The following is a 22,361-nucleotide window of genomic DNA, read 5'->3' as shown; positions in this document are numbered from 1 at the left end:
CACACACCTAACCACACACACACACCCCAAACTACACACACAAACCTGAACAGACACACACACCCCTAACCATACACACCTAACCATATACACATACATCCCTAACCACACACACACACATCCCTAACCACACACACACCAAACCTCATACATCCAAAACCACACACACGCCTAACCGCACACACACACTCCCCTAAACACACACATCTTACCCCAAACACACACATCCGCCCCCCCCCTGAACACACAGACACACCTCATCAAACACAGATACACACCCCTAACACCCCCCCTAACCCCCTAAACACACACACACACACCAGCCCTAACCTTCAGCTCCTCCTCCCTGGAGGTGAGGGCCTCCCTGAGGCGGGTGACCTCATTCTGGGAGAGGGCCAGGGACTCCTGCAGACTGGCCAGGCGCTGCTCCCCGCGGGCCTTGTCCTGCCGGGTCTGGTCCAGCAGGGCCTCCAGCTCCGACTGGTTCTCCGCCTGCTGGCACTTCTCTAGCTCTGCCACCTGACAGGTGGGTGGGTGGGCACACACACACACACACACACACACACACACACACACACACACACACACACACACCTGTGTTAGGTTCTAATTCCACACATCCCAAAAACTGATGCCAAATTCACACTGAAAAAAATCCATCAATTTTTTGGGGGGTTATTTTTCGCTTTTCTTGCATTTTTTTCTTCTTTTCTCCCTTGCATTGAAGGTAATATTTTCTCTTCAACATCATCACCATAATATTTTCATGTAACAAACTATATATTACAATGAAGATATAACTTACGACACATTTGTTAATTTCAGTACAAGCATGGTAATAGTTTGCAAGGGTATGATCCCCATCTACCAGGTTAATTACTTGAGCTACCTTGTTAGCCGCTCTTGAAGAAATCTCTATCAAAACCAAGCTCCTCGATCAGGCTGTGTAGCAAGGAACCTGCTGCTGCCTGAGCTTCAAAATGTTATTGACCAAAATACTTCATTGTTTTATATCTCTTCTTCCATAGCAATTACAGGACTGCATTAAAAGTTATCTCATTTTCGATACAAGTTGCTTGGTTTGATAATACTGGCATCATAATTTCAATTAAAACTGGCAGGTAAATTTCATGCATGGCTTTTTTTCTTTTTCTTTTTTTTTTTCAAGAAAAATTTGTAAAATTTTGCTACATTTTTTCGGGACTATGGAATTTCACCTTTACTCCAGACTATTTCTTTTTTTGTTTGTTTTGTGCCCCAGAATGATATTTAAATGATGATGACTGATGATGAAGGTGATCAAGATGCTGCTATGGCAGTCCATTTGGTTTGGAACTTTGTGACATGGCTGAACAATCCCAGCATCAACCAAAAACATCAAAAACACCCACTCAAACAAACCACACAAACATATGCATATAATTTGAAACATGGGTAAGAGAGAACAATTAAAAACAGATCATGTCACTGAATAAATTGAGAAATGTATCATATACACATAGTACCGACCTTGGACTTCTCACTGTCGAGCAGAGTGTTGAGGCGGGCCAGCTCAATTTGGTCAGCAGACACGTTCTCCCTCAGCTCAGCCACCAGACGCTCCTGGGCATCACGCTCCCCCTTCACCAGCTGGCCCCGCTCCTCCAGGCTCTGACACAGTACATAGCAACACTCCAGCATTTCACAGGAAACAAAACAAGTACCCACATGTGGGAAAAGGAAGGATGTACTGACATGTGGGGAAAGGAAGGATGTACTGACAAGTGGGGAAAGGAAGGATGTACTGACAAGTGGGGAAAGAGCGCACTTTGATAACTTGCTTGAAATCACTTGAAGAGAGATACCCCAGGTGTCCCATAATATACTGAGAGGCAAAAAACAGAAACACACACACACACACACAAACAGGTCAACAAATGCACATGCACACATAACACACCACTAACACCCACAAAACAATCCCCACACTTACACACTCATACAACACATTCACACACAACAGAGACATATATACACACCCCACACATATACAACCCTCCCACTTCACCCCCAACACACACAAAATACACCCACACCACAAACACACACCCACCAAGTATCCTCCCACCCACCCCTTCCCCCCCACCCACCTGCGTTTTGTCGCGCAGCATCTCCACCATGTCCTGGTACTCCTTGCAGTCAGCCTCCATGCTGCGCAGGGCATTGGACCACTCTGTCTGCTTGCGGAACAGCTCCTCACGCTCCTCCTGGGCGCTCTTCAGCAGCTCCAGCAGGTGGTCCTCCCGCCCAGACTTCTCCGGCAGACTGCCTGAGATCAGCAGGCTCTTCAGCTGCTCCACCTGACAGCACAGGAAAGGAGGGGTAGGGGTGGGGGTGGGGTGCTGGTGGTGTGACGACTGACAAGGCAGTCAGTGTGGCACACACACACATGCGCTCTCACTGAAAATTTGTTGCTTCCAGAGAAGTTACTTTCCATAAAAGTGTTCTGATTCTTCACTTAAGAAGCAAATGAACGCACACATGCATGCACACATGTGCGCACATACTCTCACTTGTTAACACACACACACCCTCCAACAGACTGCTTCAGTTTCACAACATTTCCACGAACCACTGAATTTGTAGTGTGTCCTCTGCATTCAACATGGTTCAGGTGAAGACAGGCAGATGCAGGAAATAAACATTTGTGTATACTGACATTTATTGCAAATTATACATCTGATCAAAACTTTATTAAACCTCCTTCACTCAATCATTCTTCAGATATAAAACCCCTGAACAGTTCAAAGATTTATCAATAAGAAAAAACATTATGAATACAAAAGCTAGTATTAAAAGCAAGAAACAACTTTCATTCAGGTACTTCAAGAATATGTTGGGGTAAAAATGAATAAAGATTGCAACAGAATTCTCCATCTGACAGAGAACATTGAATGTTCCCTCTACTTACGGGTTAATTAATTTGCAGTAAGTGCAACTACAATGTCGTCTTTCATTCTGCATTCTTGTCTTTTTTTAGTGCACCACTCTTGGAGTACTTTTAGAACTGGTTATCTTCAGAGCTATAACATCTAACCATTATGGCATAGTTGATAACCAACATCAGTTTCTCAAGGATAAAATGAAAGTAGAATTCACCAAACGATAGAAGTTGGCGACTTCTGCACATATGCCAGCACCATCGACTCTGAAACTGTTTCCCTTTCAATATGCAGCTTCTTTTGTAAACAATTTCTGTTCAAACAAAGCTGTAGTTGAAAAGTTAGACAGGAATCGTGGAGCAACAGCGCACACCTACCTGCGTGCGGGTAGTCTCCAGTTTTTCAGTCTGTGTGCACAGCGACTCCAGCAGCACCGTTTTCTCATCTGTCAGACGTCCATTCTCCTCCGTCAGTTCGTTCACTGCGTCCTGCAGGTCACCTGATATCACAGCATAAAGACACTACAACTGCTGACCATCACCCTTGTTCCTGGTATCAGAGTGGAAAATCACATGATAAAACAGAGATTTCCAAAATCTACCACCAAAAAAAACCCCCAAAACCACTATATTTTCATGACAACAACAGTGATTTTACATTAGCTGACACATCTCAACCACTGATGTGGCAATAATCAAATAAGATCAACAGAACTGTCAAACCTATCTCATCAACTGACTGCTGAAAATTGGATTAATAAAAAACAAAAAGGTGTAATTAACTGCATAATCAGCAAAAACAGTATACGTTTTAGATCTCTGACTAGTCTGGTGATAACTTACGAAATCTTGAGTACAGCAAACCCTGAAAATTAGTTAACCAAAAGTAAACAAACCTTTCAAACTTTAGACATATGCATTCAGCCTACGTGAATGTCAGCAGTGTATGCAACAAATCTCGACCCCCAAAGTCATGTGTTTCTATGTCCTGATTGTACTTCACATAGTGTATAATTCTAATTAAGGGAGCATGATGCCTACTTGATCTCACCAAATAAACAACAAAATGAAAACAGCCAAACACACTCCCTTTCACCCACTATCTATGACGCATTATCTATGATGTCACTATCTATCATATACCGATTTGGGTGGGTGGGTGGATGAGGGTAGCCACTCTATCTGCTAGTAACGTCTTTTCAACTTAGTCCTCTACAACATTATGCATAATAAGCACACCCAGCACTGGTTCTAACTGGTTTAGTCAAAAACTGGTACCAACCCCAAAAAATGTGTTTAGCCTTGAGTATAAAAAAAAACAAACCCTTCCAATATTCAAGGCACATTAGCTCCCTTTTATGTCCTTCAGTCTCAATCCTCTCCTTTAATATCCACCTCACACGCACACACACACACTCACGCAAGCTTGCATGCGCACATGCACATAAATACTTGTGCATATACACATACACAGACATCAAATAATAAAATCACACACTCATGCAGTGAACAGACATACAAAATTATGAGCAACACACACACACACACACACACACACACACACACACACACACACACACCTTCTCTGTCTTAAACCTCTTTTGTCAACAGACCTTCAATTAACCACACACACACACTCCTTTTCAATCTAAAATCATTTAGTGAATAGATGTTAAATCAATGTTAAAAAACAACAACAAAATCTATGATGATCCAAAAGACACATAAAATTATACACACACACATACACAAACTGCCTTTTCAGTCTAAAATTACAATAATGAACAAACGTTTAATTAATTACCTTTTTTTCTCCTTTTTTTGTGGTCTCAGTTGCATGTAGGTCATGGAGCCACATTTATATGTGTGTGCTTCACATGCCTTCTTCATTGGTCAAAAAAACCCCACAACAATCTAAAAATCTCTTTTTTTTCCATTTTTTTTTACACATAAATTAATGACCAACACACACCCTCACCCACACACACCTCCCCCACACCCCTTCCCCCTCCAAAAAAAACCACCACCACCAGAACATACCCAGCTCCTGCAGGGTGGCCTGCAGCTCCTCCGTGGTGCTGTAGTTAGTCTCCTCCATCTGCAAGATACGCTCCGTCAGGCAGGCCACCGAGATCTCCGAGAGGGCGTCGCTGTTGCAGCTCTTGTTGCTCTGCTTGTCCCACTGGCTCTGGTCCATCGACAGCACCGAGGGGTGCTCGGGCGTGCCACACAGGTCTGTCAGCGACATGCCAGGCTCCGAGGCTGACAGCGAGGACGAGCGCTGAAGGGCACATCCCCCACCCAGCTTGGCCAGGTTGACCCGGGGCTCCGTCACCCCTCCTGGCGGCAGGGCTGCTGGTTTTCACAGGGAACAGGGCAACCACGGTCTGATTATCATCTTGTGTGAAAGCATTCTCTTTTTTGCTATTGTTGTTGTTGGTGTCGTTACTTTCAAAAAAAAAAAAAAACTGGGGCGGGGGGGTCTTTTAGTAATCTTTGTGTATATGTGTGTTGGGGGGTGTGTGTGTGTCTTGTGAGTTATCTTAAAGTTAAATTTACCTTTTTTCGAGTTTTTCCGTCTTGAGGGTTATCAAAAGTTTACTTTTCATTTTTTGGTCTTGCACTGTAAACGTAAATAGCTGGTGTTTCTGCTTGCTTGCATTTCATCAAGATTGTTCACTTTTACTTGTACTATTTTCATATTTATCGAATCAAAATGCAGTTTACTGTCACAATATTAATATGGGTAGTGTTGGTGCACTGGACAGGGCAAGAGTGTCATGTTATTTTACAGTATGTTTTTTGGGGGAGGTGGGGTGGAGGAGAGTCTTGCACTGTATTAATCAATGGTTTTTTGGGGTGGTTTTTTTTTTTGCATTGCATCAACACACTCTTGCTTGTACTAGTTTTATCATTGTAACTATCAAAATGCAGTTTATTTTCTCATTAACAACATCAGTTAAACAACCTTTTTTTTAAAAAAAGGTAACAGTCAAAAAGGAAACAAAGGACTGTAGCAGTATCTTGCCTTGACTCAAACATATCTTATAAAGGAAAAGCCCAGCACTCAGTTTGTGCCTTCAATAATGTTTCTTTACCATGACACTATTTACTGGTAATAAATCAAATATCTTAGTCTTAACCAATTCACCAGCAAATCACACTCCTCACCACCCAACATACAACGTTCGGAAAATTTCAACTGTTCTCATAAACATCTTCACAAGTTGAAAAAAATTTAATCTCTTGTTCTGTTTTCTTTTGTGCACTGGTAACTGACTGTGTGTGGGTATGTGCGCGTGTGCATAGCTGCGTGCATAAGTGTGTGTGTGTGTGTGTGTGTGTGACAGAGCGCGTGTGTCTTAAAAAGCTCATTGTTGTTCAGCTGACAATTATAACTGATTCTGATTTTGATTCCATGTGTGTGTGTGTGTGTGTGTGTGTGGATGGTAAAGGGACTTGGGTGTGTGTGGGGGAAATGTACCCGCTGTGTTGTGTTACTTGCTCAAAAATATCTGGCTTTAGGCGCTGCTTTTTTATTTTTTTATTTTGTCCAAACTTTGTCATGCTGTGAGTGTGTTGGACTTGGCTGCTGGCTGAGATATTGTGAAGGGTGAGTGACTAGCCTGTGGATGCACAATTTAATTTCCAAATGGATGAATAAAAATATATGGTATTGCACTGCATTGCACTGTACTGTATCGTATTGTATTATAATATACTGCTAACCTTTAGCGCCATCCGTGGACAGGTTGTCGCAGCTGACGGAGGCGTGCAGCAGACAGTCAGAGGCGCTGACGCTGTCCCCGCTCTTCCCCAGGGACTTGACGGAGCCGGAGCCAATCTTCATGATGAGCTTCTCCGTGTCCGTGAACTGCTCCACAGGGATGCCCAGCTCCTTCAGGCGGTCCATCAGGTGCTTGTTCTGGTGCCGCAGCTGCTCCACTTCCTCCTGCACCCTGAAAGGGGACCAACAAAGTGAACGGGCGCAATAGCCGAGTGGTGAAAGCGGTGGGCTTTCAATCTGAGGGTCTTGGGTTTGAATCTTTTGGTAACGCCACCTGGTAGATAAATGGGTGAGATTTTTCTCAATCTCTCGGGTCAACATATGTGCAGACCTGCTAAGTGCCTGAACCCCCTTGCATGTGTATACGCATGCACAAGATCAAATATGTATGTTAAAGATCCTGTAATCCATGTCAGGATTTGGTGAGTTATGGAAACAAGAATATACCCAGCATGCACACCCCCAAAAATGGAGTATGGCTGCCTACATGGCGGTGTAAATAAACAAAACAGTCATACACGTAAAATATTTTATGTCTGTCTGAGTGTATGTGTTTGTGTGTGCCTGAAATCCGATTGAATGACACAGGAAACAAATGATACAGCACACCCTACATTTTGTCTTGTGCACCTAACAGTACCACCAACAATCTAAACCCTCCCAGCCCCTACACCCTCCAAATGACACAGCATGCCCTACATTTTGTCCTGTGCACCTAACAGTAGCACCAACAATCAAACCGATCCCCTCTCCCAAATCTCACACCATGCCCTCCCCTTTGTCCTGTGCACTTTACAGTAGTACCAACAATCTCTACCCCCCCCCCCCCAATCCCAAATCTCACACCATGCCCTCCCCTTTGTCCTGTGCACTTTACAGTAGTACCAACAATCTCTACCCCCCCCCCCCCCCTCCCAAATCTCACACCATGCCCTCCTCTTTGTCCTGTGCACTTAACAGTAGTACCAACAATCTCTACCCCCCCCCCCCCACATCTCACACCATGCCCTCCCCTTTGTCCTGTGCACTTTACAGTAGTACCAACAATCTCTACCCCCCCCCCCCCCCACATCTCACACCATGCCCTCCTCTTTGTCCTGTGCACTTAACAGTAGTACCAACAATCTCTACCCCCCCCCCCCCCCCATCTCACACCATGCCCTCCTCTTTGTCCTGTGCACTTAACAGTTGTACCAACAATCTCTACCCCCCCCCCCCCAATCTCACACCATGCCCCACCCTTTGTGCCCTGTGCACGTATCAGTAGCACCAACAATCTAACCCCCCTCCCCTCCCCCCATCTCCCCTCCCCCAAATCTGACAGCACACTCTACCCTTTGTTCTGTGAACGTAACAGTAACACCAACAATCTAACTCCCACCCCACACCACCCCCAAAATCTGACAGCACACCCTACCCTTTGTTCTGTGAACGTAACAGTAGCACCAACAATCTAAGCCCCATCCCCTCCCCCCCATTTCCCCCCCTCCCCCAAATCTGACAGCACACCCTACCCTTTGTTCTGTGAACGTAACAGTAGCACCAACAATCTAAGCCCCATCCCCTCCCCCCCATTTCCCCCCCTCCCCCAAATCTGACAGCACACCCTACCCTTTGTTCTGTGCACGTAACGTAACAGTAACACCAACAATCTAACTCCCACCCCACACCACCCCCAAAATCTGACAGCCTCTCCTACCCTTTGTTCTGAGCAGAAGCCACAATGTCCTCCAGCCGCTTGATCTTGTACTTGTACTTCTCTATCTCCCCTTTGCGGCTCTCGGCCACCTTGGTCAGGTCTGAGATCCTCTCCTCCAGCACCTTCTTCTCCTTCTCAAAGTTGGCCAGCAGCTCCGCGTTGTAGGCCATCACGTCCGCTGGGGCCGAGGTTCGCTTCTTCAGCAGCTTGTCCTGCGACAGGTCACCCTGAGTTCACCACAGGTTAGCAGTGGGAAGGGTGGCAGGGGGTAAATGGGGGAAGAGGAGGTCACGGGGGTAATACAGTCCCCCTGAGGTCATCACACATAGGTTAGAAGCTGAAAGAGGGTGGAAAGTTCCATGATTAACAAAAAAAAATGGAGGGGTTATGCATGTCCTGCTGATGGGCAAAACCGCTGAGTGGCAAGTGTGTTGGCCTTTCATTCTGAGGGTCCTATGTTCAAATCCTGGTGATAGTAACTGGTTGGTCAAGGGTGCAGATTTCTGTCCTGATCTTCCAGGTCTATAAATGTGCAGACCTGTTTGTGCCTGGACCATCTTCATGTGTTAGTGTACATGCATGCACACGATCAAAATGCACACGTTCAAGATCCTGTAACCCATGTGAGCGTTTTGTAGTTTGTGGAAACAAGAAAATCCCCAGCAAGCACACTCTTGAAAATAGAGTATGGCTGCCTACAAGGTGTGGTGAAAACAGTTATGCACGTAAAATCTTACTCGTGAACATGGGGAGTTAAAGCCAACAAATGCAGAAGGTGAAACTGAACCAGGTTAAGAAATAGATTACAGCAGAGGTCTGGTATCAAACTGCAGGGTACCATAAAATTTATTCAACCTAAAAGAGTCACATCCACATATTGAATAAATGTGATTGCTTTAATCTGCAACCTCTGTCAAGTGTCATATTCACAATATCAAAGCAGGCGAGAATTTTGTTTTGTTTTAGAGAAGTGAGGGAGAAGTGTTGGCTACATGAAGCCAGGATACTCATAATAAACTGATTCTTGTGGCACTGAAATAATCTTATACTGGTGTTTTTCTCAAATCATTTAATTAAAAACAAGACATTTTTGTCATACTTCATGCCTCTTATGGCTTATCTTCTAAAGTCCTCTTATGCCTTCATGACAAGAAAGGCAGCAGTTATTGGTTAACACAGATCCTAAAAAATTACTTCTTTTCTAAAGCTGAGAGAGAGAGAGAGAGAGGGAGCGAGGGAAAGAAAGAAAGGAAAAAGACAGCATGCGTGCGCATGTGCGTGCATGCGTGTGTCAGAATCACTGACTCAGCTTTATACATTTGCCAGTCACATCTTTCACATGTTAGGCTGGACTCAAAAGCAACATGTGTTCTCTTGGAACATTCTATTCATCAATCAGCAAAGAAAATTATGCTGGATTTTGATCATCTTATTATACATATTATTTCAGTGATCAGCAGGATCTTTAGAATTAATGTCACAAAAATGATATTACAAATCATAAGAGGCGGACATTCCAAAAAAGCTTGATATTTATCTGTTGTTTTTTTTAACAAAAAATGACTGATATTCTTTGTTGTTGGTTATTATCTTTAGTGGTTTTTAAAAATGTTTTTATATATATAATACTTTTATAATAATTTTACTAATGCAGACACATATTTGAACTGATCTGACCAAGGAACCGCACAAATGACCAGTCCCCTGCCTACCTTGCTGACGTTCTGCGTGCTCTGGGCACGCTTCATGGAGTTGTGGGAGGTGGTGGACTTGTTGGAGTTGAGGGACCGGATGCTGCCCGTGGTGTTGCTGCCCATGTCGATGGACTGGGTGCTGGAAGCTTTGCGGATCGATGACCCCCCACCCGTCTGGGTCTTCACCGGCTTGGGCTTGGCGAACATCGAGTTCTTCTCCTTCTCCTTCAGTACCTGAAGGAATGAAATCAGAGGGTTGTGGACAAGGGTCATGATCAGGGTGTGCATGTGTGTGTGTGCTGTATGTGTTGAATCTATGCATGCATGCGTGAATGAGAAAGAAAGAAAGAGTGAGTGAGTGAGTGAGTGAGTGAGTGAGTGAGTGAGTGTGTGTGTGTGTGTGTGTGTTTGTGTGTGTGTGTGTGTGTGTGTGTGTGTGTGAGCAAGAGAAAGAAAGGAGTGTATGAATGTATGTGTGTGTGTGTGTGTGTGTGCGTGCGCATGTGTGTGTGAGTGTGTGTGTGTGTGTGTGTGTGTGCTTGCGCATATGTTGTCTATAATGGTTTAAACTCCTCACCAGTACGAAAGCTTAATTGTGAACTTCCAGCACTTGAGGCAAGGCCTTCAGGATGCCATGCAATACCCCACCATAAAACTGATGAAGGGATGATCTCTTCCCCCTCCCTTCTCCCTACTTTCTGGTATTATGGGAATAAAAATGTGTAAGCCTCCGGGGGAGCTTGTTCAACTGGTAGGTGTGCTACACTGTGGCAATGAAAACACATTTTGTTAAAAGAGGCTGGGTAATGCATCTTTCAAAATCTTTTCGTTAACAGTAATGGTTTACTTTATGCTGATAATAAAAACCCAACCAACCACACTTGATTTTAATCACTAAATCAGAAGTAATAACTTTTTTTTCATACAAGAATCATGGCAGATTGTTTCAAAAGTCAGCCTTTTCTATTAAAATATCAAAATGATTTACATAATAAAAATGCTCTGAACCTAAACCTTCCTGACCTTGAAACTATCATCTTCAAACGGAAAGATGGTTTTTCTATTTTCGTAGCAGTTGTTACATTACTGTTGTTGCTGTTCTTGTTTATCTAAATAAAAATGTGCTCAACACACTGTATATTATCCAAGAAAATAACCGCTCTTTCCGGCAGGGGGAAAAAAAAAGAAAGAAAAAAAAAAGAAGAAAGCAAACAACAACAGCAGCAACAAAAACTGATCACCTGGTTCTCTTTATTCTTCTCCATGGCAGAGTTGGACTTGGAAGACGCTGAGGAGGCCTGCTGGGAAGCCTTGGCAGCTGCCGTTCCCACAGCAGCAACTCTGGGCCCTGACGATGAAGCCAGGGACGCCTGCAAGCCGCTGCCACCCGCAGAGACTGCGGGGGCCGACCCGGACGATGTGGGGTCCACCTCCTTCACCGTCGACAGCTTCTTCTTCCCCGTCCCCGACGACAGGTTTTCCTGGCTCTTGCTCATGTACTTCTTGCTGGTGGGCGGGGCTGCCGACTTCCCGCCTCGCCCCGCCAGACCAGAGTGGTCCGACTTGGACTGTTTCATGCCCATCACGGGGGTGGTGGGGGCCAAAGTCTTCTGGGTGGCACCACCAGGGGCACTTACTGCTGCTGCAGTGGTGGCGGTGGTGGTGGTGGTGGAAGCCTTGGCAGTGGTAGTGGCAGCGGTGGTGGTGGAAGCGCTTTTAGTGGGCTTGGAGGAGGAGGGTGTGGGCACAGAAGCTGTGGTGGTGGTGGCCCCGCCCTTGTCCCCTTTCTCTTGTTTCCTCATGCTGCTGGAGGGGGGAATCTGGACACACACATACAGCTTGACGTTATATGTGTGTGTAAAGAACACACTTCCAAATCATGTTCCAAAATATTTTGTATGCACATATGTATCAAGGCATTTCAAATGTGTCAAGTATCGTACTTCCAAATCATTTTTTAGAAATATTTTCAAAACACAATATCATCAAGGCAATTCAAAATGTATAAGGATCACACTTCAAAACCATGTTTCAAAATATGTTCTTTATGTATCACCCAGGCATTTAAAGGATCACACTTCCAAATCATTTTTTTTAAATGTTTTCTATGCATATTGGCAAGGCATTTTCACAAAACACATCCATTTATTTTTTTTGTGTGTACCGACATCCCCATATAAATGTATGTGTGTGTGTGTGTGTGTGTGTGTGTGTGTGTGTGTGTGTGTGTGTGTGTGTGTGCACAAACACATTGTGTATATGTGCACAAGTCACAAAAATACCAAGATTTATAATTAACTGACTTTCTATATAATATTTCATATACTACACTTTATTATATGCTATCTGTATATCAATGTATATGAACAAGTCTTTCGCTCTGAAATATTTCTGAACACCCAGAGCCAAAACTCTTGTTTTCATCACAAGCATCCACTTAGAAATCTGCAACACCATTCACAATCCACACTTAATCACAAAGTTGCACACTCACATATGGACACACACACACACACACACACACACACACACACACACACACATATATATATATATATATATATATATATATATATATATATATATATATATATATATATAATGCACACTATTGAAATCATCAAACCAAACTACACTACAATCTAACAAAGATTCAATGTCTCTCAACACAGAAACGAACAACCTCCACAACTACTGAAAGCTTGCAGAGTGAATCTTAAGACACAAAAATAACTGCACCAAAAACAAACCGCAACAAGCACAAGAGTATTATCAAGACACAGACACACACTGATAAAACAGCAAAGAAAACAATGAAGAAACAACAACACACCACTGGAGCACAAAAAGATGAAGCTGTCAGACATACATACATCTGCAGGCACTGAAAAACACTAAAATTGCCATCAGAAAACCCTGAACAGAACAGACACACAGCCAAGGCTGTCCCGAAAAAGACATACACATATTCAAAATGCAAAACAAGGAACGGATATCACCAAAAGCTTAAATGACAGACCCAAAGTCAGACATGTAAGTTCCTTGTCACAATTTAAACAAAACATTCCTGAAAAGCATTGTTACAACACACAGCAAAAAGCATAAACCTTGTAATCAAATGCATCAACATCCATAATGAGTAAACCGATAAACAATTAAGTGTTCAAAGAAAAACAGCTTCTCAAACAGTCAAACGGAAGAAAGATCACATGAACAAGGTTTCACGTGGCCAGCCTGTAAAACGTAAAATATTACCTGGATGATAAAATTGTATGCACAACTCAAAAGATAAAATTTCAATGACTCATGCTTTTCTTTAACTGTGTACCTATATGACACAACAACAGAGTTTCATTTTCCATTACCTCTTTTTCTACATGTACCAGTACCACTTTTCCATGAATAATATTGCTTAAGAACTCTATGACTTATGATGATGCACACACAAACATGCAAACTACATTAATGAACAATAAATGAGGGAATGGATTTTACTTCAAAAATCAATAAACCTTTTTCTTTTTCACTAGTCCCAACTCCCACACCTTTAAGTTTATATATCTGTAAAGAAGTGTTGAGTCCAATTTGACTTTGAATCATGTCTTCTATTTCAAAATGCACTGAGCATAATAATTAGTGTGTGTGTGTGTGTGTGTGTGTGCGTGTGTGTGTGTAATTGTGGTGTGTGTGTGTGTACTTGTGGGGTGTGTGTGTGTGTGTGTGTGTGTGTGTGTGTGTGTGTGTGTGTGTGTGTGTGTGTGTGTGTGTTGTGGTGTGGTGTATGAGGGGTGGTGTGTGTGCGTGTGTGTGCATGCGTGCACACACAAAGAGAGACGCAGAACAGAGACAGAAAGTGTGTGAGCATACAGTGCATTTTGGCGTGATAACCCATGCATGTCTGTCTCTGCAGACTCATTTAAATTCTTAATGTTTTCTGGTAGAGCAAACATTTTCTCTGTATATTTTCAACTTGAGTAAGCTTTTCTTCTGTACATAATTACATAAATAAATCAAATGTAAGTAAGCATATGCATGTCTAAAATATGTTGGGGTGGGAAGGGGGGGAAAGGGATGTGGGGGGGACAAACAAAAAATGGATATGGTAGAAAACAAGAAATAAACATACTTTTCGTATTTAACTTTTAAATGCAACATTTGTTTCTTTTATATTTTAAGCGTAGCAGATTTCTACCAAGCAACTTACATTATAAAAAAACAACAACATATATATTTTTAAAAAATCACCCCATCCACAGCCACTGACTGGATATGTATCACCACATGCATCTGTCCTTCCTTCTCTATCCTTACTGCCAAGTTTTAGGGGACAGGACTTGACACCAACCCCCTCCCACCCAAACCTCCTCTCAAATGTATCATATATATACAGACAGTAGAACTGAGACAGTAACTAGGAAGGGAAAAATAACAACCTGGGTGTGCTTCACTATGTGTGTGTGAAAACACTAGGTGTGTCACACACACCAGAAATGCACACCACAACAAGACACCCACACCTGCAGAGGAGAAGGGAAAGGATTGAAACAGAAGGGAGAAAAAGGCAAGAAAAGCACAACAGAAGGAAAGAGAGAGGGTGGAGGGGTGAGAGAGAAAGACAGGGAAGAATGAGGTTGGAGGAGCAATGGGGGGTGGGGGTGGGGGGCCAGGGGGGGATACATGGGTGGAGACAAGAGTCAGTAGGCCAATGGATCTGGAAGTGTGTTCTGTCATCATCTATATATCCCCTTGTCTGTTCCTTTCCTGATATAATTTCTATGCAAGGGTGAAGACAAAGTCAGTCGATAGAAATGAAAACGTTTTCTGGTAATTTTACCAAAGTGTCATCTCATTTTGCCCCTGGTATCTATAAATATATCACCTGATTACAGTTCCCAGACTAACTGAATCAAATAAAATGAAAGAGAAGCTGACAGACAGAGAAAAATGTGCTTTTCTGTATCTGTGTAAGCATTTTCTGTTTTCTGAGTGTGTCCACAGAGAGAGAGAGAGAGAGAGCAACAACAAAAACAGAGATGAACAGACCGATAAAATAAACAAGACAGGAACAGCATGAATCATGTTGGCATTTAAAAAGATTCCCTTTCTCCACTCTCTCTGATAACTGAAAAATTGTAAAGCGTAACTACATAAAGTTAGAATTTCTGCACTATTGTGTGATTCTCTCTCTCTCTCTCTACCCCCCCCCCCCCCCACCCCCCCAACCCCACCCCCTTTCCCACCCTCCCACTCTCTCATTCATAATAGCAACAAGAACAACAACACATACAACCACCAACAAACAACAACACACACAGACACACACACTGTATAGTATGAACAACAGCCAACCTCATCTTCCGCAGCCTCCGTGGCAGCTGACAACTGGCCACCCATTGTCCAACGGCACTGACTGGACCAGTCACCTCATACAATAGACATGCGACCACACACACAAAAATAAAACACGACACTTGTCTTCCAAAGTCCCTACCACTGCACTCCCGAAACTTTCCACACGTCTCTTGTCTCAACTGGGCTCCCGCACAGTTAAAATCAAACTGAACTGTACAAGTCAATCCACCGTGGTGACCACACAAAAATAAAAATGTAAGAAAAGAAAAAAACAAAACCCAAATAACTTGACTCCGGGTCAACGCCTTGCACAACCTTCTTGGCAATGTACTACGCAGATTCGAGAGCCTCCGGCCAAGTCACACACATACCACGCACGTACGCACACACACACCCGGAGGTTCTGTCTAACTTGTGATCACCCCACAAGTCAGGCAAAGACGGGAGTGAGATAACGTCATTGTCCACCGTGCTGGTTCATACAGATTTCAAGCCAGTTTATACTACCCCTTCCCCCTACCCCTTCCACTCCCGCCACCCCAAATACCCTCCTCTTTCCCTTCCCCGACATACCCCAAACCTCTTTCCCCCACCCCATCCCCACACGTCCCCCCCTCCCTTCTCTCTTTTGTCACTTCGACAGAAAATGGTGGGTGAGGACAGGGTGAATGATACCCCCCAAAATGCATTCAACCCAGTTCGTCACCCATGCATGTTGCGAGGTATCCTGCCAGGCGCTTATTTTTTTTTTTTTTTTTTTTCTATTTTATTTCCCGACATCATTGTTGCTTTTCGTCAGCAACACCAAACAGGATAAACTACTCGGTCACCATGATCCCATCGAGTCACTCCTTAACACGATTACTATATACAGAGAACCCTCGCTTTGAGAAACCGCCCATACTATACCACGTGCAGGTAGGAAAGGGTGTGAGTGAGTTGTGGATATTAGGATTCAAAAACCAGGATCTCTGTGCGTTAGCACGAGTTCGTTTTTTGCGGTGTACAACCATCTACGTGACGAGGCACTTTGATGACCAGGGTACACGCTAAACCTTGCACCATGCCTGCCAACTTGGTGGTTGTCACACAAGTTAGTCACTTCATCACCCCCAACCGTAAAATCGAACCTGGCCTCATACCTCTTCAGCCAACACACTGCTTTCATCAAACGTCACAGCTCAAAGCGAGAGGAGGCCATTAACACGCCAGCTACATACCACTATCTGAAGGAATAATTAACCTCATCCAAGAACATCACTCGTAACATCCACGTTTTATCAGTGAAGCCAACGCACTTGAGACGTCTGGTTCTCAGGATCAAACACCGCGACTTTCCGCAATGAGGTTTACGTTCGAGACGAAACTCCTTCACAATTTATCACCGGAGCACCATTTTCGCGCGGTAACTGCCATGAAAAAAGGCATCAAAACCTTCGACCGACTGCTTAATGGTCGTAAAAGAGGTAGCAGGGATGTTGTTCACATCTATGCTGAAAGATAAGACTGGCCAGTTTTCAGATTCTTCAGAAGACTTAACTAACTCCCCACTCCACCATCCCTCCCCGCCCAAAGATTTAGCATATATCTTTGATCCATCTCCTCATTCTCGTACCCTGAAACCACTTTGACAGCTTGTGCGAAAAACGTTCACAGGACTTGAGAAACTCTGGACTGCTTTAACGCCTCCAGTAAAACTCAGCATTTCATGCTGTGTCTGAGGCAAACACTTGACTAGGACGAAGAATGCATTACACACACACACACTTCCGAAACGGCGCTTACCAGTTTCCTAGGAAAACACTCCCCCCCCCCCCCCCCCCCCCCCATGTCCTGTGGAATCTTACCCACCAGTTCACACTCGACCCATGTGTAAATGTCATTAGTCACGAACATCGCCGTGTGCTGAACAGAAGACATGCGAACGCTGTCAACTCCTAGACAAATCAAGTGTCGTGAAAATGCCTTGAACCCCCCGCTGAAACTTATTCGTAAACCCTACCCCCCCCCCCCCCCCCCCCCAACTTTTCCCCCGTCCCTTTACCCCCACCCCCACCTTGCATCGCACCGCTGTGGCAAACAGGGGGATTTAAAACTGAAACGACACCCGACTGGTTTCCATGTCCCCCATCAACCTTGGCATTCTATGTTCACCTTGTATCCCCCCCCCCCCCCCCCCCCCCCCCCCCCCCCCTCACTTCTCAACTACATGACTGTAATTTCCCTTCGTAACTGGACCTGTCTGTTCACCTGTCTTTGCTGAATTTCTGTCAACCTACTCAAACACAACCTGTCTACCTATCTACACACACACACGTATGCATACACAAAAATTATAATTCTAAATAAATAAAGCATAGAATGTAATGCCTTAATTACGAAAGAGACTGACTGGGAAAAAAAAAGTTTTTAGATCACATCTTTAAAGATACGAGTGATTAATTGTGACAGACTGCAAAAGGCAGCGAGTTCCACTTCCACACACAATCACACACACACACACACAGAGATGTGATGTAAGGAAAACACACACACACACAAACACATACAGAGTTTGTCACACACAAAAATTGTCAAGCTGTCACACCACCCCCTACAGTGCATAAAAATGTTTGAATTAACATTCTGAGAGTGAAATAGAAAGGGCCGCAGAGAGAGAGAGAAGGGGAGAGAGAAAGAGAGAACACTGAACAGTGAAATGTTTAATGTCATTTAGCTGAAGGAGGAAGGTGGCAGAATGGTTAAGACGCTCAGCTGCCAATACAGAGAGTCCGTGAGGGTGTGGGTTCGAATCCCGCTCTCGCCCTTTCTCCTAAGTTTGACTGGAAAATCAAACTGAGCGTCTAGTCTTTCGGATGAGACGATAAACCGAGGTCCCGTGTGCAGCACGCACTTGGCGCACTGAAAAAGAACCCATGGCAACGAGAGTGTTGTCCTCTGGCGAAATTACGTAAAATGAAATCCACTTTCATAGGTACACAAATATGTAAGCATGCACTCAAGGCCTGACTAAGCGCGTTGGGTTATGCTGCTGGTCAGGCATCTGCTCAACAGATGCGGTGTAGCGTGTATGGATTTGTCCGAACGCAGTGACGCCTCCTTGAGAAAGTGAAACTGAAACTGAAACTTAGCTGAACATTACAGCTCTAGTGACATGGGGAAAAGATCAGAACAATAATGGTGAAAACAAGTAAACACAAAATGGAACAGAAAAGGGAAAAAAAAAAAAAAAAATCTGGAGTCAATGAGAGAGACAGGAGGGGGAAGGGGGGAGGAGAGAGAGAGAATGGGGACAGAATGCCTGCAACCGTGCGTGTTGTGTGTGTGTGTGTGTGTGTGTGTGTGTGTGTGTGTGTGTGTCTGTCCGTCCGTTTGTACGTGCGTCCATGACTGGTATGTATGCATGTCACATTGTGTGTATGTGTGCGTGAATGCATGTGTGAGTGTAAGTGTGTGTGTGAGCAAGCGCGCCGCATTCTCCATAACCGCCCCCCTCCCCCCAAAAAACCCCAACTCTCACCACCTACTCCCCCCAAACAACCAAACCTCCATCAATCACCATCGATAGCCTCTCAGAGGCCGGTCCCAAGCACGTACTGTGATTGATTTAGTACGTTCAGTTAGTCTGAGCAGGTTCCGGGGTTGATCTGACGGAAGGCAGCAAACTGGGAGATAAGAGGTGAAGAACGGAGGGCTAAGGTGGGTGGTGAGTGGACGGTGTTTGTGTTGTATGTGGGGAGGGGGGGGGGTGTGTGTGGGGGGGGGGGGGGTGATTGTGTGGCTGCGGGAAGGGGAGTGGGGAAGCGGAGAGGAGTGAGGAGAGGTTTAATACTGCCGGTCACTGGCCTCCGGCTGATTTTGAATTACCTGAAAAATTATCATGAGAACGCGCACGCGCGCGCACACACACACACGTACAAACAACATGGCCAGATGAAACATTGTTTGGGGATGTGGGTCGGGGAACATGTATTTTATCCATATATATATATATATATATATATATATATATATATATATATATATATATACATATGCGTGTGTGTGTGTATGTGTGTGTGCGTGTGTGTGTGTGCGCGCGCGCGCGCTTCAATTAAACATATCTCATATCCTAGGTGAACCCACGAACTTCAACTGATGTATATTTCTAAGTCCGTGAGGCCAGAATTGGCTCACCCAAAAGCAAAGCGGCGCTTCAACACAGCTAAATAATAAGAATATATCGCTACCACACCCGCACAACGTTCTACCATAACAACTAAAACTTTTTTTTATAATTTTTTTTTTTTTTAAGGTGACTAACACCAGCGAAAAGCAGCGGCCAGCGTTCTAATTCAGGAGCTGGGGAGGGGGGATAGGGGAGAGACTGACGCAGGAATGGAACCACGCCAGACTTCTTAAACAGCGACAAACTTTTATTTATTAACTTTACAATGAACTAGACTAGACGTCTGCGGGAACGGCAGACTTAACCGAATGCAACCGGCCGGCCACAGCTAGTCTGAACACAGAACGTGGCAAGGAAGAAAAAAGAAAAGACACAGCGATACGGAAGGGGGGGTGTGGGGGGGGGGAGACACGTGCCCACCCCCCTATTAAAAATAATATGAATAGCTAAGTATCTAATTTATGTGAAGAAAAAAAAATCTACGGTCTCTGGTTAGACCTGCGCGGACCTCGGCATTTCTGCATTAATAATTTAAAGCGTCCGCAAGGGTTGTGTGGGGTGTGTCACTGATATTTTCTATTTTTAGATCAGTGGGTGGGAGTCTATAAGCTTGCACAAACCATGGGATGATGAATGGTCAAGCAGTGACTGTGTAGCTTCCCCACCCCCACGCCTGCCGCCAACATCCTGTTCGTCGGGACTATTCCAGTATTCGTGCTGGTTCCTCTTTTACTTCCCTTCTGGTATAACCCATCATCTACTCATCCAGGACCCTGCCCAGGATTCTTCTGCTGTTAACACACACACACACACACACACACAAACTATCCCTTTTCTGTCCGTAATACGCACAAAGGAATGAACTTATGGAAAAAAAAGAATACCAACAAAAGAATAAGATGTATCACATTAGTTTACTGTAATATAATGAATTGTACTGTATTCTGTTGTGTTCTTTCTAGTACATTCTACTGCAGTAGAGCTACTGTATCATAGTCCATCCCACTGTATTCTACTACTGTGGACCTATTGTATAATCTGCACTAACAATTGCATTGTACTGCGCAAAGTTATATCATAAAGTGCTGTGTTGGTCTCAGTTGTGTTATGCTACGAATATTTTTTAGTCTTATACCGCAATCATATCACATCACAGAAAATATAATGAATAAAAAAATAAAAAAAAGCCTTATACTATAGTGTGCCATACTGTACACCAATGTACTGTGTTTTTATCCATTCAATCATACTATATCCCATTGCAATATTGTATTTAGCATCATCCATTCTATCATACTACACGTTATCATATCGTATCATATCACATATTATCCTGTACTGTGATATCCTCCATTGCGTTTTGCAATAATCACAAAGCAAAAACCTATTGATGTCGCAATTACACTGCATGATATTTCGCATACCATCATCACATCACATATCCCTTACACGTTATCATAATTATTAAAAGTGAACCCGCCAGTATGATTCGCAAAACGTTTGGAGTTCTAAGCTTTCTTTGCTTCCCAACGTTTAGAGTTCTTTTCTCCCCAACGTTTTGAATTCTTTCCTTCGCCACGCTTTAGAGTTCTTTGCCTCCGAAAGTTTAGAGTTCTTTGTTTCCGAAAGTCTAGAGTTCTTCGCTTCCCTACGTTATAGAGTTCTTTCCTTCCAAACCTTTTAGAAATCTCTGCTTCCCTAAGTTTAGAGTTCTTTTGTCCCCTACGTTTTGGAGTTCTTTGCTTCCCCACGTTTCAGAGTTCTTTGCTTCCTAGCGTTTTGTGTTCATACACAAAGAGAGCGAGCGAGCGAGGGAGAGACAGAGACAGAGAGAGAGAGAGAGAGAGAGAGGTGGGGAGAGGGGGAGGAGAAACAGACCACTGACAGCAGACACAGCTACAGAACTGTTCATTTTATTATGCACTTGCATTTCAGCGTGCCACAAAAACGCGTCGTGTCACCGTGCGTCTCTGCTCTCACTGAGCCCAAAGGGGTGCTAGCTCCCCAGGAGACCATTACTTGTAATTCATCCTTCCTTTTTTTATGCATCCTCTTTAGGGGAAAAAAAAAAAAAAAAAAAAAATCCGATGATTCATCACTTCACTATGCTCAAGTCCGACTCCAAGACTCCCGCATACTTGTCTGTTGCTTTTTGTTTGTTTGGTTTTTTTTAGCCAGAGAGAGAGAGAGACAGACAGACAGACAGACAGACAGACAGACAGGGACAGACAGATGAGGAGGGAGTGGGTGAAGAAAGCAGAAACCTTCCCATACCATATGTCAGCAAAGGTTTTTTCGTGGTCTGAGAAGAACAAAACCTATTTATGTCGCAATATGTATACGCCTATAAGCCTGCTTTACGGTCTTCAGATGACATAATCACAAAGCAAAAACCTATTATGTTGCAATATGTATAGTAGCCTGCTTTGAGGTCTTCAGATGGCATAATCACAAAGAAATTACTGTTTGATTTGTATTAGATTTTTTTTTTTAAATCAAGCTTAAACTTAAGTCTGTTAAACATAAATACTTTATTCTAACAAGGCAACGAATAAATACCTGACTTTAAAAAAGTAAAATAAAATACACAAATGGTTATACGACATACGAGTACGCCAAACACCAGTGCACCGTCTTACGAGTCATCACCGCTCTCGTCAGCTTCACTGCTGACTAATTTCAGTTCTTGTGTTTTCTTTAGTTCATGACAATCGTCTTTCTTCCTTTGTTCACCCCCGCCC

The 22,361-nt window shown here is 43.8% G+C and overlaps 1 protein-coding gene across 7 annotated transcripts in view; it reads right to left on the bottom strand.

Annotated features, from left to right (window-relative positions):
• LOC143288411 (cytospin-A-like) overlaps positions 1–22,361 on the bottom strand; it is a 94,385-nt gene that overhangs the window by 14,574 nt on the left and 57,450 nt on the right. For 5 of the 7 annotated variants that reach the window (XM_076596850.1, XM_076596846.1, XM_076596851.1 and 2 more), the window contains 9 exons: positions 11,342–11,920; positions 10,119–10,334; positions 8,407–8,618; positions 6,650–6,879; positions 4,961–5,275; positions 3,299–3,420; positions 2,130–2,339; positions 1,510–1,650; positions 331–519 (listed from right to left, as the gene is read on the bottom strand). In XM_076596850.1, the coding sequence (XP_076452965.1) occupies positions 331–519; positions 1,510–1,650; positions 2,130–2,339; positions 3,299–3,420; positions 4,961–5,275; positions 6,650–6,879; positions 8,407–8,618; positions 10,119–10,334; positions 11,342–11,920 (2,214 nt within the window). Of the gene's footprint in view, positions 1–330; positions 520–1,509; positions 1,651–2,129; positions 2,340–3,298; positions 3,421–4,960; positions 5,276–6,649; positions 6,880–8,406; positions 8,619–10,118; positions 10,335–11,341; positions 11,921–15,449; positions 15,910–22,361 lie in introns of those variants that run through there. The other 2 variants (XM_076596848.1, XM_076596847.1) reach the window with 2 other exon arrangements.

Source organism: Babylonia areolata, chromosome 12 (genome assembly GCF_041734735.1).
Source record: "Babylonia areolata isolate BAREFJ2019XMU chromosome 12, ASM4173473v1, whole genome shotgun sequence".
Classification (NCBI taxonomy): Eukaryota; Metazoa; Mollusca; class Gastropoda; order Neogastropoda; family Buccinidae; genus Babylonia; species Babylonia areolata.
This window is presented reverse-complemented; position numbering and strand designations above follow the sequence as displayed.